The sequence below is a fragment of the Podospora pseudocomata genome (assembly GCF_035222375.1).
Source record: "Podospora pseudocomata strain CBS 415.72m chromosome 1 map unlocalized CBS415.72m_1, whole genome shotgun sequence".
NCBI lineage: Eukaryota > Fungi > Ascomycota > Sordariomycetes > Sordariales > Podosporaceae > Podospora > Podospora pseudocomata.
The window spans coordinates 154,234-169,671 of NW_026946363.1; the positions used below are offsets into that span (position 1 = coordinate 154,234).

A 15,438-nucleotide genomic window follows, 5' to 3' on the forward strand; every position below is an offset into this window, starting at 1 on the left:
CATGGTGCCGTAGATGCCACTGGAGTATCGCATGAATTGACATATTCCATAGCTCATCCATGGCTCATCCAAAAAAAAAGAGCATCTCATATGTTTCTTAAGGCAAGATAGTTGATTTTGTGAAGAAAAATGAATTGTTGATTAGGGACGAGATCTGGCAGGAGATTCTCAGTGCTTTCTTTGGTCAGCCCCACTGCCAAACGTCAGAGTTCAAGCTTCAGGCTTTGTGAATGAGAATTTACATTTCATGTAACGACAACCTTCAACCATTAGACCTTGGAATCCTACCCGGCATTCTGACGACAATCAAACACCCACTAAATTTCCGAGAGTTACTAGTTTCATTTGCCCGAAAACAAAGCGATGTCCATCGATCTCAATTGGGAAACGGTCACGGGCGGCCCTGATGGACAAGAGCTTGCCGACAGCATCCGCGATTTCATCCACACCAAGTTCCAATCAGTACCATTACCGCGTTTCATCAAATCAGTCACTGTGCATGACTTTCAGTTTGGGACGATACCGCCAGAGATTGAGTTGAAGGATATCACCGACCCGTTACCAGACTTTTACGAGGAAAATCTTGATTCGGACTTGGCATCAGAGTCTGGCAGCGAGGAGGATGAGGAGGAAATTGCAGATGACCGAAGACGGCGACAGACTGAAGCGGTGTTAGCTGGCGGTGCTGGGACTCATAATCCCTCAGCTCTCCCACCACATCTCAGTCTTGGTGGTCTCGGAGGTTTGGGTGGTCTTGGTGCCGGTGGTTCACGCAATGGAGGAGACATAGGGAGCCCCTTTTTACGAGTCAACACGCCCGGTATTCCAGGAGGCACCTCCAACCTCCACTACTTTCACTCCCAATTCGCCACGGGATTATCAGGCACCCAAACACCACTCGCCGCCGTAGCAGGAGCTCACCATCTCAACAGCGCCGCCTGGCTAGAAGGCCACGGCCACAGCTCCTCAGCACCAAACCTCCACCAATACGGCGCCCCAGACTTTGGCGGTGTCGACGGGCAATCAACCGCCCCAGCACCCAACCAAGGCCTCCGTCGTCCCCTCCTCCAACAGCCCCCTTCCACCCACCGCCGCAACCCCTCCCAAAGCTCCATCGATCTCAACCCCTCCCTCGGCCTCACCCCCCCATCCCCTACCGTCCTCTCCGTCCCCCCCTTCCCCCCTTCCTCAACCGGCGGCCCATCCCCTCCTCCCGGCCTAGCCAACCCCCATCACCCCCATCACCCCCATCACCCCCATCACCACCACGCCCACCACGTTCACCCCCTCCTCCGAGAAAAGCACTCCGTCTCCACCCTCGCCGCCTCCGCCGGCCCTCCCTCCCGCCCCCCAACCCGCGACAAAACCACCCCCTCTCACCACCCGGACCCAGAAGACGTCCACGCACCCAACACCACCACAACCAACAAACAGCGCAGCACCAGCCCAGCCACCTCCTCCCCTTTGGCAACCTCAGCCCAGGAACAAGCCGAGGAAGAAGAGGAGGAAGAGAAGCGCAAGCTGAGAGAAAAAAAGGTAGACGACATGCAAGCCGTTTTCCGGATACGTTACGCGGGGGATATCAAATTGTTGCTCACGGCGGACATCCTGCTCGACTACCCCATGCCTAGCTTTGTCGGGATTCCCGTCAGGTTGTCCATCACCGGGCTGACGTTTGATGGGGTGGGGGTGCTGGCGAAGATTAGGAAGAGGGTTCACTTTTGTTTCCTCAGTCCGGAGGACGCGGTCGCTGCTGTTGGGCAGGGGGAGAATGAAGTTGATGGTGGGGAGGGGGATAAACAAACTGGTTTCAAGTCACCGCCAGGTGGTGGGAATGGGCTGGGGGCGACAAAGCTGGGCGGGTTGCTGCAGGAGATTAGAGTCGAGAGTGAGATCGGTCAGCGGGAGAGCGGGAAGCAGAGCTTGAAGAATGTAGGCAAGGTGGAGAGGTTTGTGCTGGAGCAGGTGAGGAGGATATTTGAGGAGGAGTTTGTGTATCCTAGTTATTGGACGTTTTTGGTATGATTAATAGGCCTGTCAATGATCAAGATGATTGGAGGTCACCGAAGCATCGTGGACCTGGATTGATGGAATCTTTCATTCGTTAGAGGGTAGCCTTGAAACCCTGATACGCAGAGTTGATGTCCAGCTCCAACTCCCTCGCCTGGTCCTCGCTCAGCTCTTCCGTAGCCTTCATCTGGTTGAGCGTAATCAGCCACTGGACAATCTTGCCCCTGTTTTCAAAGTCCCTATCCGTCACCTTGTTCGCAGACTGGATCACATCCGTCAGCAGAGGATGCAACTGGTCCTTTGCCAGCAAGCCCAGCTTCAACGCATCCAAAAACGTGATAAAGTCCTGCGTCGCCTCCAGAATGAGCTGTCCACTAGGGTTTTTACCACCCGAGTTTTCAGACTTGGAACCATTTCCTCCACCACCGCCGCCGCCTCCGTGGTGTCCAGCAGATGCGTCCACTGTTGTGGAGGGCATCCCCACGCGAATGCGCTCTGTGGCGCGGGGCACTTCAAGGTCCCATTCTGCTTTGAATTCCTCCAGTCCGACAAAGGCGCGGGCGACTGCTTCATCGGCGACTAGGGACTTGTATTGTTTGAGAGAGCGCTCGCATATTTCGGTGTAGTCTGCTTCGGGGATGGCGTCCTTGAGGAAGGCCCTTTCGAGCTCGTCGAGGGTGACTATGATGCTGAAAATTTCGGCGAGGGAGTCTTGAAGGTCGCGCTCAGCGCGGGTGTCGGCTAGTTTCACTTCCTGGCATCGGAGGCAAAAGTCAGCAGTTGTCGTGTTGATGGTGATGGTGCTCAACAGCAACATGTTGGCAACAGGTGAGGGGCAGATTGGACATCAAGGTGATTGCAAGGCACGACAGGACGAACCTCATCGAGATTTATAGTCGCCGAGAGCGTAGAGTTTGGCACGTAGCTGTGCGGTGTCGGCGCATATGGTTGCCTGTTTAGCATGGTGAAGGCCTCGCGCTGCAGTTGCGCAAGCGCATCGCGGCACACAAGTACAGCTTGGAGGGGGGATAGATGATGCAACCAGAGCTGACGACGTTGGGGGAAGCTGTTATCGTCCGATAAGGGGGCAACAAAGGTGGCAGAATCCCAGTCACCGCTCCCGCGCTAGTGACATTCCAAGCTTAGCGCCCCGCCTGATAAGAAATCCGATAAGCACCCCGGACAGGAACATCAAAAAAAGTTTGGAGACATGCGACTTCTGAGCCAGCAAATTGTTGAAGGGGTTGTTCGGCAAAGCCACACCAATTGCCGACTTTTTCCATCACCGTAACTCGCCACGATGGGTGCCTCTAAGAAGAACGCAAAGGCGACGAAGAAGTTCGAACAAAAACATCTCAGCGGTGTTCTCGAAAGAAGAAAAGCGGTCGCCAAGATCAAACAGAAGCAGCAGATCAAGGAGAAGAAGCAGGCCAAGCGCGCAAAGGACGATGAGTTCTTCAAAGGAGCCGATGGCACCGTCAAGAGACCAACGAACAAGAAGCCCGGTACGCAGGGAACCGAGATGAGCGTCGACGATTTCTTCAAGGGCGGTTTCGAGATCCTCGACAAGGGTGCGCCAACGGAGAATGGCAAGACTGCCGCTCTTGGAAAGCGGAAGCGCGGGGAGGCCAATGCCCGCGAGGAGACTTCTGATCAGAGCGACGGCAGCGATGTCGATGTTTCCGACAACGAGGAGGATGTGGTTACCGATAGCGAGGCTGGCTTCAGCGATGAGGAGGATGAGGAGGATCTTGGCATGTCCAAGAACGCCATGGCCGCTCTCGCCGAGAAGGATCCCGAATTCTACAAGTTCTTGAAGGAGAACGACCCGGAGGCTCTCGACTTTGACGAAAACGCATCACTCGACGAGGTTGACGAGCTTAGCGGCAGCGACGAGGAAGATGAGCAACCGAAGAAGAAGCAAAAGAAGGGCAAGAAGGCACAAGAAGAAGAGGAGGTTGACGATTCCGCCCATGAGTTGACCAAGGCCATGGTTGCCAAGTGGGAGAAGGCGCTCAACGAGACCAAGTCGCTCAAGGCTGCTAAACAGACAGTGATCGCCTTTCGCTGCGCTGCCCACCTGAACGAGGAGGATGAGGAGAACCCACAACGCTACAGCATCAAAAACCCCGAGGTCTTTCACAACATCTTGATGGTGGCCCTCAAGCTCATTCCTGAAGTCTTGAACCACCATCTCCCTGTCAAGGAGTCCGCCGCCGGCAGAGCCTACGTCCAGACCGAGACCAAGAAGTTCAAGACGCTGTCCAACCTCATCAAGAGCTTTGCTGCTTCCATCATCCGCCTCCTTGGCACACTCTCAGACGACGCTACCGTCAAGCTCACACTCAACGCCCTTCAGCCACTCCTTCCTTATCTCTTGTCCTTCAGAAAGCTCCTCAAGGTGCTTATCAAGACTATTGTCGCTTTCTGGTCTCAACCCGCCAGCTCCGACAGCACCAGGATAACAGCCTTTCTAGTGATCCGCCGTCTCACGGTGGTTTCTGACAAGGGTGTCAGAGAAGCCGTTCTCAAGGCAACTTACCGCGGGTTGTTCGACAACAGCAAGCACACCAACCACAACACAATCCAGGGCATCAACCTAATGAAGAACTCGGCCGCCGAGCTTTGGGGTCTGGATCAGTCTCTTGGCTACACCACCGCCTTCACCTCGATCCGCCAGCTCGCCATCCACCTCCGTAACAGCATCATCAACAACAAGCAAGTCCACAACGTCTACAACTGGCAATTCGTCCACGCTCTGGATTTCTGGTCTTGCGTTCTTTCCGAGCACTGCAGCCCCCTGAAGGAGGCCGAAGCCGGAAAGGAATCCCAGCTCAAGCTCCTCATCTACCCCCTGGTGCAGGTTACCCTGGGTGTGCTGCGCCTCATCCCAACAGCGATCTACTTTCCCCTGCGATTCCAGCTCATCCGCTCGCTTCTTCGCCTGTCGAGAGCGACGGACACTTATATCCCCCTCGCCTCTTGCCTCTTGGAGGTCCTCTCGTCGGCAGAGATGAAAAAGGCGCCCAAGCAGTCCACCCTCAAGCCTTTGGATTTTGCCGTCGCGTACAAGGCCCCCAAGTCGTACCTCCGCACGAGGGTCTATCAGGACGGCGTGGGGGAGCAAGTGGTGGAGCTGCTTTCGGAGTTTTTTGTCCTCTGGGCCAAGAGCATCGCGTTTCCGGAGTTTTCGCTGCCGGTGGTGATCTCGCTCAAGAGGTGGTTGAAGGAGGCGAGGAAGAGGTCGACGGGGAATAAGAATGGGAAGCTGGGCGGGAGCTTGGTGTTGCTTGTGCAAAAGCTGGAGGCCAACGCCAAGTTTATTGAGGAGAGGAGGGCCAAGGTGGAGTTTGCGCCCAAGGATAGGGCGCAGGTGGAGGGGTTTTTGAAGGATTTGGAGGTGGAGAGGACGCCGGTGGGGGCGTTTGTTGTTGGTCAGAGGAAGCTGAGGGAGGAGAGGAGGAGGGTTGTGGAGGAGGCTAGGAAGGCGGAGGAGGGGAAGAGGAGGGAGGAGGAGAGGGAGGCGCTGGAGGGGGGAGGGGGGAGTGATGATGAGGGGGGTGAGGAGGAGGAGGAGGATGAGATGGATGTTGATGAGGAGGAATTGGAGGCGGATGAGGAGGAGGAAGAGGGCGAGGACGAGGAGGAGATGGAGAGCGAGTAGATGGTTTGGGGACTGGGATTTTTGGTATGAATCTGGCGGTGATACCTGATTTCTGTTGTTTCTAGTGTCATTTGCCTCGGCGTACAAAACCTTGCTTTTCATAGGCAAAACACCCTGGTAATAATCAAAAGGCCGGGAGTATCCTTTATTGTTACTTATACTTTCACTAATGCTGTCTTTTGTGCCATGTTCCTAACACATACTTATTGACCCATTTGTGCGAGACTACGCTTTTTGAGAACTCAATCCATAGGCCTAGGATCAACATACTCCAACTCATCATCATCATTATCCACCATCTTGATCCCCCCTCCATACTCCTCATCTGTGTCGACCTCCTCCTCGGTGTCATAATTCCTCCCCTGATAATGCGAGGATTCATATACCGCCGGTGTTGACGCCGCAGCCAAGGGGATCACCCTAGGCGGGGAATCCGACCTTGCCAGTGTCGACGGCTGCGCAGGAACAGTCTGCGCCCTGGTGATCGTCGGGGGCCTGGAATCATCCAGATTCACCAGATTAGGGAACCTGGACGCGTCAGGAGGGGCGGGAATGTGAGGGGCGGGTTTTGATGGCGGGCCTGGGGGTGGGGAGGGGGAGAAGAGACCGAAGGGGTCCATTTCTGTTTGGAGATGCGAGGTCATGCTGCGGGTCATGGTTGGTTTTTGGGGTTGGTTGTTTCTCAGGGGGTGGCGACCTGGTTGGAAGACAGTTGGGGATGGGGATGGGATTCCTTGGTTGCCGTCGAGGCAGGAGTTGACATGGGTTGTGGCTTGGGATTCTGACAAGGTGGAGATGTTGCGGTTGCAGATGGGGCAGCTTCGGATGGTGGTGCTGGTTTGCTGTTGCTTGGGTCTGGAAGGTTGTTGGGATTGAAGTTTGGCAAAGTTGGTGTTTTGGGTGGAGGGGGAAGGGGCGTAGGAATAGGGGGGTGGCGAGTCTTGTTTGGATCGCCGGGGTTGTTGTGGAGGGCTGGAGATTTTGAGGTCTTCCAAATCGATCAGGGTGCCAGAGTTGTCTGGTCGGTTGTTGAGGTCGGCGATGGTGATGGTGTCGTTGGCTTCTTTGGCGATGGACTTGTCTACGCCCTGGCCTACGGGGAGATCGCAGCGTGCGAGTATCTTTTCGATCAGGCCTGCGTAGCGCATGTGCCCCTGAACCTCCTCGCTGAGGTTGAGGTTTTCAACACCTTCGATGTGTTCGATCTCTTGAAGACCCGCCACGCCCATTTGAACAGATGTGGTGCGGTATAGGAATGCGAGAATGTAGTCGTTTTCGGAGTAGGCGTTGTAGATCCTACCGGACACTACGGTGCGCATCATCTGCCAGTGTTCTCTATTCGAGGGAACAGGGGCACCAATGAAGACGACAGAGTCGATAAGACCAAAGGCTCGACGCTTTGCAAGAGAGCGTAGGCACGAGTAAATAACTCGAGCGCCGAGCGAGTATCCGATCAGGGTGACTGGGCGTTCACCCTGGACTTTGTTGATCAGGGCGTCTGCCAGCACTTCACCAGCCTTTTCAGACCGGTTCTTGGCGAGAGAGAACGGGTTGTCCAATGTCGAAGCCATAGAAAGGAGATAGGCCGGCCACAAAGCTCCCCAGAGAGTTGCCAAGACTGTACGCTTCAGGATTTCCATCTTGACAGTGTTCCAGGCATACGAGTTGACGAGTTCCTCAAGAGACTTGCCAAGCCCCTCAAGAGCCTCCAGCTCGTACCGAAGCGCAAATACTTCGGCGTCGTCGGAGAGATGCCGCCACGGTTTCGTGATGTCGTCCTTGGTGGTTAGCCAGCCATTAATGCCTATAGTAACTCTCAAGCGCCTGGCGTCCTTGTTGTTTGCTGCATTTCGGGTTCCCCATTCATCTGCCAGCGGAATAAACTTGAAGTCCTCGACATCTCGGGCGTACTTGTCCACCATTTCACCCTAGCTTCGTCAGCCACGGGCATTCAGAAAGTGAAGTTACAACACTTACCGTCATGCGGGCTCCGAAAGCACCAAATAAAGCGCCCACGAGGGCTCCATTCATCCAGAAGATGCCCAAGAAAGACGCAACACCACCCAGCCCAACAGTACCCATGAGACCTCCGATGGCTCCAGCTACGACTGGCGCAGCAAGTCCACCAGTAACTCCTATAAGCGCAGCTCCGGCAACAGACGCCAAGCCAACTTTCAGAAACCTGCCAGCCTGGTTTTGCTGCTGCCTCTTCCTGGCTTCAGCGTCAGCGGACATGGTCCTCGTCCTCTGCTGTTTGGCAGCCTCCTCTGACCCTTCCACCATGGCCTTTGCAATCTCAATCTCCTCGTCGTTCAAGGCATCCAGCGGAATTTCAAGAGCCGAGGCGAGATACACAGCCAAAGCTCTCGACTCAGCTGTGTAATGACCCGTGGATAGCAACTCCAGCAGTATGCAACTCAGACTTTCCAATCTGTCCTCATATGAGATGGTGGTCAACCTTGTGGGAATAGGATGCCAATGCAGCTGAAGCCGTGTCACTCTCTCCCTCCGAACTGCCTCATCATCTCTCACTGATGAAGAACCCCCTCCACCGAAGTCAATCAAACTCCCTTCCGCTGCTGCCGGCGCAGGTTTCCTCTGCCTCATCCTCTCGGTCCGTTTCCGCCTCTCATCCATGGTCTTGGCATCATCCTGGGCGGCGAGAAGCTCCTTAAGCTTGGTCAATGTCTCTGCTCTCCATTTGTCAAAATGCTCAAGCGCGGCGGCGGTGATCCGGGCGAGTTCTTGGTTGGGTTGGGTGACAAAGTTGCGGTTATCCACTTGGATTAGTGTCGGCTCCTCGTCGATGATGCTGCTCCCTCGGGCGTTGGGGTCAATGCGCAGAGGAGACGGCCTGTCATGAACATGCAATGCGGGAAGGTCCTTGAGCTCGAGCTGGGAGCGCATGTAGGCTGTGATCTCGATGAGGAGGCCATAAAAAGCTCTGCGTTTGGCGTGGTTGAGGATGTGCAGAACCTGGCGAGGCTCGCTGGCGAGGGGCGCCATGATGGTGGTGTTTTGTTTTCAAGTCGCCCTAGAACTTGTCTACCACTTTGCGAGTCGAAACAATAGAGTTAAAGAAGCCAGAGTTTGAATTTTGATAAAGTTTTCAGTATGGATCTCGTGATAAGATGAGGGGTTCATAGATTAGGGGGCTGTGTGGATTGGGACTTGGGTCTCCGTCTGTGCCAACGCCAAGCAGCCTTGCGTGTTGTGTTGAACTCTCAATGGTCACTCTGTCGCGGCTTAAACTGGAGCAAAGAATTCCTTGGCCGTTAGGGGCTCGGTGATAACGACAGAACGGTTTTCTCGGCATTGGGTGTTGCATTTTTACATACAAGGCGGGCATCTGATAGGTTGATATGAAAGCCAAAAGTGTGGTAGAGGTGATGTAAGTGTTATTGTACTGCCAGCCGGCGTCTTTGAGCTAGGGAGCGACCCCGCAATTAACCTGACCCAACAACGACATAGTGTTTCTTCCACGGGCTCCATCCCGATGAATAAAACGGCAAGAGGCCTCCAATGAAAATCATGGAAATATCATGACAGTGTCAGCTTCTAAGCAGCTGTTCATATTGGCTGTACATAGTTGTTGTCATCTTGAAGCTTTCTCTTGGTGGGCCTCTCACCTCGCCCTATGCTCCCATCGCAGCCAGCGAAGATCTTATCAAAGTGCCCTGCGTATAGGCGCTAGTCACGAAAAAAATAAACTGCTAGTGCCGGGCGTCAAGTCAGAACGTGGAAGCAGCTGTGACTAATACTCCGTCCATGATGACGCTGGTCGGGATTGGAGGAGTCGTGCCAAAGCTCGGTAAAATTCCCCCAAATCAGAAGGCCATCCATCGTACTCCGTACCGCGAAACCCCCCGAGTGCCGGGAACTGGAATCCTGGATATTGATTGATTGCATCGCACCCAACGGATCCATTGTTGCAAACTTTATTTCCGCCTCGCCGTTTCACCCTTTCTCGTATGCTCTATCCGTGGCCGGGAACTTTGACACCGTTGAAAAGCAGACACAAGGGACAAGCCAGCTGTCATCCCGGCCATCCGGGACCTCAGGGTGACTGACGTACGAGTTTGGTCTGTGTACCGCTGTGACCTTCTGTGCTCTGTGACTGTATCCCATAGCTGATGTGTCTGATGTGTCGTCCATCAGTGATTTGACGGATTTCATGATTTGATCAGTGGGGACCGACCTTGGACGTCCACAACCGTCCGACGTTGCCTGCCCCCCTCCATTATCCATCCATCCATCCTCCCAGGGCACCAGCCAATGGACCCCTGTGAAGCCCCTTCGATACCCTGCATCGAGGCAACGGCGCTAACTCTTCTGAGCATGGCCACCCAACGCACAGAAAGGCTCTCCCGCCAAGGCCCTTGGCACCTGAAAACCCGCACCCTCCCGTCTGCATTTCTTGGCTCGGGAGCGCCCTCTCTCTCTGTTCTCTTTGCACCGTGCAATCCCATCCACCTCATCCCAGGCGATCCCATCCTAAGACCTCCTCCAGTCCCCCAATCTCACTCCCCAGTTGCGCCGCTGCCTCACCCTCGGCGGATGCCTTATTCATCGCCTCGGGGGGTCTGAGACGCCCCCTTCGCCATGTTCGACAATGTCCATGTGTAAGTCAAATCGAATCAGAAGCCCCCAATCCCGTCTTCCGACCTGCTTGGCGATGGGTTCCAGCCTCAAAGGTTATCTCATCTTGGCTAGCCAAGCTTTTTGCGCCAAGCCTGGGGTAGATAGTCAAGACCCAGTCAAACTGACGTCTCACAGCTGTCGATGAGATCCGCAATGTTGTGTACGTCTGCCTTTTTCATGCCTCTTCCCTGCCGCGTCCAAGGAGTCCCCTCGTCTGCTTGCTTGCTTGACGACGTGAATTTCCACCATCCTCTACCAACCAGCCGCTATCGTCACCCTGCCGTGGTGCGGCTTGTGTCTCCTCAACCGTCCCCTTCACCTATCAGATCTTGTATCACCACCAAGAGTTATTACCCCGAGGCTGTCCACTAATTCATGGTGGTGATAGCCTTTTGTTCAGCAACCCATCATGGGGCGGTGTCGGCACCGTGTCGTCCACCGTTATTCGGAACGTCACGGCCCTGTCTGTAAGTCTCACGAAATCAACAATCTTGCTGCCTGCCTACCTAGAGTCTCGAGACTAACATTTGCTCAGGGCCATATGGCATACTCTTCACGATATACAGGCAACACCACGGTGCTCTCCAGCAGGTTCGCCGGCACCACAAATGGCATCATCCAAGGTCTCCTTTATGTCCCGGATCTCCCCTACGGCCATGAATGCGTAGAAGAAACAGCGCTGCACATTCCCCCATCAGTCGTGCGACAATCCAGCCTTCCTCCCACAAACTACTATCTTATTGCCATTGCGCCGTGGATCAATGCTCGATGCTCACGGGCCTATTTGGCCTCTGCCCGTACAGCACCGGTTCGAGGGTTTCTGTTCTATCTCCCTGGCAACTCAACCGAGGCCCCGCCCTCTGCTGAGTCTGAGATGTGGAACATTGCGGAGGAGTTTGAATGGAGGACTCAGAGTGGCTACCCTGTATATGCTGTCTCGAGTATGGCCGGCCAAGTCATGATGCAACACCTCAGTCTCTACTCTGGCAACCTGACCGAAGTGCCGTTTGGATATAACATTTCTACACGCTTCCAGGCCGAAGAAGAGGACTATGCTCGCATATGGACCGAGCTTGTTATCAGCACGCCCCCCAGTTCCTTCGCTACCTGGCTGTACTTCCTCATTGTCGTCGGCGTGCTTCTCGCCGTCATTGTTTCGGCGTCGCTCCTGATGCACCTTGTTCAGGCCCGTCGGCGTTACTCCCTGCGACAGAGAGTCATTGCGGGCGAAGTCAACCTGGAAGTCACGGGCATCAAAAGACTCACAGTGCCGCTGGAGCACATTCAAAGCTTCCCCCTTTTCACCTACCACTATGAGCCACCAGATGCCAGCCCGCCACCTACGTCTCCACGGTCGGCCAAGTCCCCACGATCGCGGAGCAGGCGGGACAGTCATGGTCACTCAGAACGAAGGGGTTCCCGAACAACTCGTTCTGTAACCATTTCGGAAAAGAGTCCGAGTGGGCCGTTCGCAACGGTCACAACAAATTATCAACCCTACTGTGAGATTTGCCTGGAGCCATACCAAAATCGAGTCACGATCATCAGAGAACTACCATGCGGCCACATATTTCACCCGGGGTGCATCGATGAGTTTCTTAACGAGAACAGCTCACTTTGCCCCTTGTGCAAAGCTAGCATGCTACCTCCCGGCTTCTGCCCCAAGATCACCAACCACATGGTGAAACGAGAGCGGGCAATTCGAAAGATACGGGGGCAAGTTGACGATCACGATGCCGACAACTCCGACGGCGGCCGGTCAGGAGGCTGGACGGCAACCTTTCGAAACAAGATCTTTCATGGGGGAAGTCCTACATCGTCGACTTCGACAGAACTTCAGGTGCGGAGTAAACCTGTTGAAGGCCAACCCACAATATCAATATCACAGCCCAACCGTCCTCCACCACAAGTGTCATCGCAACCGTCAGATGAGACAGCTCAATCATCGGCGGGACCGTTACAGCCAACACCACTGCAGCCGATACCGCCGCCAGCATTACCCAAACCAACTGCGTTGGCGCGTAAGAGAATGAGAGAGCTAGCCGGCAGCGAGCTTGATGATGGCGAGGCTGGCTCGTCAAGGTGTAAGTCAAACTTTGCGGACACCAACCAGCAAGGCAGGCAGGATGTCAAACTGATGATTTTCCAGGGCGACGAATGCGCACCAAGATATTTCCCGGTTTTGACTAGGTAGTTGCTCTCGTGTTTTCATGATTGTTTCGGGTGTCTTGACTCTTGTTTGGAGGCGAACTTTTAGCGATGGATGATACCCCGTCATTTGTGTTTTCTTTTCTGTTTGAATCATATTGGTTGTTATTTAGTTATTCAGCATAGAAGATGATTGGCGTTTTGGGGAGGTAGCGTCGTGTTTTGTTAGATAGTATCAAAAAAGGGTCACGGGACTAGTTCACAAGCCAGAAACGATTCAATTGCTACATTTTTGTGGAAACAACCATTTTGCACAAACAGAACAAAATACCTACCTGCCCCAACCCAATTAGATGCCCCCTGATGACAAGCCGAGTGATAGACCACGCTGTAAAAAAAAAATCAAAAAAAAAAATTCGAAAAATCCCAACGCTGACAAATATCCATTGCTTTGTATGTAGTCTTTCTCTTTCGCCTTAACGCCCAAAAACAAGGAAAACTACTCCTCCTCCACCTCCTCATCCCAAGCCTCCTTCTCCCTTCTCAACAACTCCCCCATCTCCCCCGCCTTGAAAATCGTGCTCCCCTCCTCGCTCACCCTCGGCACCTTTGTCAGCGCCTCATCCTCAAACACAGTCCCAATATTCTCAATCCACCTCCTCCTCCTCTCCATCAGCGTCTTTGTCAGATCCCCTATCCCCGGGCGGGCAGTCGCCGTAGCAGCCGCGCTCGCAGCAGCAGCCGCACTAGCCGCCGATCCGGACTGCCCCGGCCTCGCCTTTTTGGGCTTCTTCATCGTCCTCGTCCTCTTGAGGTATGCCGCCTGGACTTGGGAATCCAAATCCTCCAAAATGGTGGTATACTCCTGAAAGGCCATCCGCTCCTTGACCAGCTCTGTCAGTCTGGCTTTTCGGGCGCCGTTGACGAGGACTTGCTCGCGAAGGCGGGATTGGAGGAGGCGGAGGCGGGCGGCGACTTCGTCGTCGTAGTGGCCGTCGTACTCGGCTGTTGTCGGGTCCGGCTGTCCTGGTTGGGAGCCGTTGCCTGCCGCGTTGGACGAGTCGGATTGGTTGGGTGGTAAGGGGAGGAACCCGATGTGACGGAGTTCCTGCTTGATGCGCTCGTCGACTTGGGTGTAGTCTAGTTTTGGGTGGCTGGCCTTTTTCCAGGCTTCCGAATTTGATTCGGGCATGTAAGTAGCCGGAGGGAGTTGGCTGTTGGTGTTGTTGTTGTTGTTGTTGTTGTTGTTGTTGTTGTTGGTGTTGTTGTTGTTGTTGTTGTTGTTGTTGTTGGATGATTCGGGGGTGGTGCCGTTAACGCCGTTGACATGGCCGTTTACACCGTTGGTGCCGTTGGGTTGTTGGCTGCTGGTAGGGGGGTTGGTGTCAAAACTAAAGTCGAAGCTGGCGGTGCCGTTCATGATGGTGTCTCCGTCGCCGTTGACGCCGTTGGCAATCTCTGCTGGCGGAGCGCGGTGCTCGGGGCGCATCGCTGAAAGAAGACGGGAGAGGAGTGGGCCGACGGAGAGCTTGTCTGTTTCGGCAACGTCGTCGTCCATGTTCTCGATACTCCCGCGGGGTTGGTTAGGAGGAAGTTTCTCCCGGCCGCCTGGGGGGACGGAGTCGATGGCCATCGCTCCATCCTCTTCGGCCCAGATCTCTGTGTAGTGCTTCTTGCCACGTTTCGGCATGACAAACGGAGTCACGCGATCCCCTCTTTCTCTCAAAAACGCGAGATCCTCCTCGGTGAACGGCCGGAAGTAGGGGTCGATAAAGGTGCTAAAAGTGCTAAAGTTGATCTGATTGCTAGGCTTTGCATTGCTGAAATCCTTGTCTGGAGGGTCACCAGCGATGAGATCAGCAAGGTCGCTTTTAGGGTAGCCGGCTACCGAGTATATTTCCTTTATTTCGCCCTCGGTCATGCCAGGTTGGACGGGAAGAATCTCGTACACGGTTGGGTCGGGGAAGGTTGAAGGATCATCGCCAAACGTATTGGCCTGTGGCCGAGCGGGAGGTGGTGGGCGACCATCGTCAGAGTCCGACTCGTCCTCGTTCTCCTCTGTCTTGGTCTTGTCATCGGCGTCCATGTTGCTTGGCGCGACTGGCGACAGCGACGAGCTGGCGGAATCGTTATCGCGAGATAGTTTTCGGGGTTTTGTCGACTCGCGCAAAGGGGATGACCGCTCTAAAATGACTGGTCAATGTTGGTTCACAAAGACATTTGTACATCGCTTTTGGGTCGCTTGGTGTTGTTGGATGATGAAAATTCGGAGGAATACGCCCGCAGTGCTAAGAAGAGGGCTGAAAGCCAATTGGGAAGAAAGCTGGACGCAAACGAAGCTTCCTGAATGTGACAATTGGACCATGACTGACCTATGTTGCTCCCTCCGGGCGCCAGACTGTCGGTCGCTTTCCGCTTCTTTTTGTTGGCTGCCTTGCGTTCGCGCTCCTCCTCATCGGCTTCCTTCTGTCTCCGCTCCTCTTCCCTCCCCCGCTCGACAGCCAGCTCATCGAGCCTGGTGCGGCGGCTCTGGGCGAGTAGTCTCATGCCCTTGTCGCAATTCAGGCCGCGCTTGTCAATGACGTCGCTCAGCTTCTGCAGTCGGGAGACGAGGCCATCAAGGCTCTTGGAATCGGGTATGGTGGTGTTGGAGGTCGAGGGATCAACCATGTCCTCAAAGGTCAGGTTCCGGAAGACTTCGAAGCGGAGTTCCAGCAGGTCTGTTTCGACATTGTCGATGGGTGGCAGACTGGCCGAGGGCGGTGCGGCACTGGGGGTGGTGTTGCGACTTCGCTGCTGCTGCTGTTGTGACTGGGAGCGGATTGCCCCCGCGCCCGCCTTCTTCCCCGGACCCTTCTGGCTCGATGGAGCCATCTTTGAGCAGGGCACTATGGAAGCACTGTGCTGTGTCTTGCCTGGCAAGGTATCTACACGCCGTACCTCGTGTCGCGTATCACCGATCGCGTGCTGAAAGG

The 15,438-nt window shown here is 54.7% G+C and overlaps 6 protein-coding genes across 6 annotated transcripts; 3 read left to right on the forward strand and 3 right to left on the reverse strand.

Moving 5' to 3' along the window:
* Positions 1 to 363: 363 nt before the first annotated feature.
* Positions 364 to 2,025, forward strand: MDM12_2 (Mitochondrial distribution and morphology protein 12; the record flags this gene model as incomplete). The annotated part of the gene is made up of 1 exon (XM_062884703.1): positions 364 to 2,025. One exon carries the CDS (start codon positions 364 to 366, stop codon positions 2,023 to 2,025), a length of 1,662 nt encoding a protein of 553 aa, XP_062747593.1.
* Positions 2,026 to 2,104: 79 nt separating this feature from the next.
* VPS28 (Vacuolar protein-sorting-associated protein 28) lies at positions 2,105 to 4,258 on the reverse strand (the record flags this gene model as incomplete). The annotated part of the gene is made up of 2 exons (XM_062884704.1): positions 2,890 to 4,258; positions 2,105 to 2,764 (listed from the first exon to the last, which is right to left on the reverse strand). Exons 1-2 carry the CDS (start codon positions 2,971 to 2,973, stop codon positions 2,105 to 2,107), a joined length of 744 nt encoding a protein of 247 aa, XP_062747594.1. The 5' UTR covers positions 2,974 to 4,258.
* On the forward strand, positions 3,311 to 5,674 carry NOC2 (Nucleolar Complex 2 protein; the record flags this gene model as incomplete). The annotated part of the gene is made up of 1 exon (XM_062884705.1): positions 3,311 to 5,674. The coding sequence occupies one exon, from the start codon at positions 3,311 to 3,313 to the stop codon at positions 5,672 to 5,674; it is 2,364 nt and encodes a 787-aa protein (XP_062747595.1).
* A 91-nt stretch (positions 5,675 to 5,765) lies between these two features.
* QC762_103250 (uncharacterized protein) lies at positions 5,766 to 9,823 on the reverse strand. Its single transcript, XM_062884706.1, has 2 exons — positions 7,652 to 9,823; positions 5,766 to 7,602 (listed from the first exon to the last, which is right to left on the reverse strand). The coding sequence occupies exons 1-2, from the start codon at positions 8,678 to 8,680 to the stop codon at positions 5,917 to 5,919; spliced, it is 2,715 nt and encodes a 904-aa protein (XP_062747596.1). The 5' UTR covers positions 8,681 to 9,823; the 3' UTR covers positions 5,766 to 5,916.
* A 93-nt stretch (positions 9,824 to 9,916) lies between these two features.
* On the forward strand, positions 9,917 to 12,786 carry QC762_103260 (uncharacterized protein). Its single transcript, XM_062884707.1, has 5 exons — positions 9,917 to 10,296; positions 10,451 to 10,475; positions 10,704 to 10,782; positions 10,851 to 12,399; positions 12,465 to 12,786. Exons 1-5 carry the CDS (start codon positions 10,287 to 10,289, stop codon positions 12,503 to 12,505), a joined length of 1,704 nt encoding a protein of 567 aa, XP_062747597.1. The 5' UTR covers positions 9,917 to 10,286; the 3' UTR covers positions 12,506 to 12,786.
* A 176-nt stretch (positions 12,787 to 12,962) lies between these two features.
* Positions 12,963 to 15,337, reverse strand: NGG1 (Transcriptional regulator; the record flags this gene model as incomplete). The annotated part of the gene is made up of 3 exons (XM_062884708.1): positions 12,963 to 13,677; positions 13,735 to 14,647; positions 14,836 to 15,337. 3 exons carry the CDS (start codon positions 15,335 to 15,337, stop codon positions 12,963 to 12,965), a joined length of 2,130 nt encoding a protein of 709 aa, XP_062747598.1.
* Positions 15,338 to 15,438: the final 101 nt, after the last annotated feature.

What these genes read in the sequence shown, in the direction of transcription:
- QC762_103260 (XM_062884707.1), top strand. An exon ending in GGAACGTCACGGCCCTGTCT is followed by an intron (nt 10,783 to 10,850) that starts GTAAGTCTCACG and finishes ACATTTGCTCAG; the next exon opens with GGCCATATGGCATACTCTTC. An exon ending in CGAGGCTGGCTCGTCAAGGT is followed by an intron (nt 12,400 to 12,464) that starts GTAAGTCAAACT and finishes ATGATTTTCCAG; the next exon opens with GGCGACGAATGCGCACCAAG.
- QC762_103250 (XM_062884706.1), bottom strand. Translation starts at nt 8,680, where the DNA reads ATGGCGCCCCTCGCCAGCGAGCCTCGCCAGGTTCTGCACATCCTCAAC. An exon ending in CTTTCGGAGCCCGCATGACG is followed by an intron (nt 7,603 to 7,651) that starts GTAAGTGTTGTA and finishes TGACGAAGCTAG; the next exon opens with GGTGAAATGGTGGACAAGTA.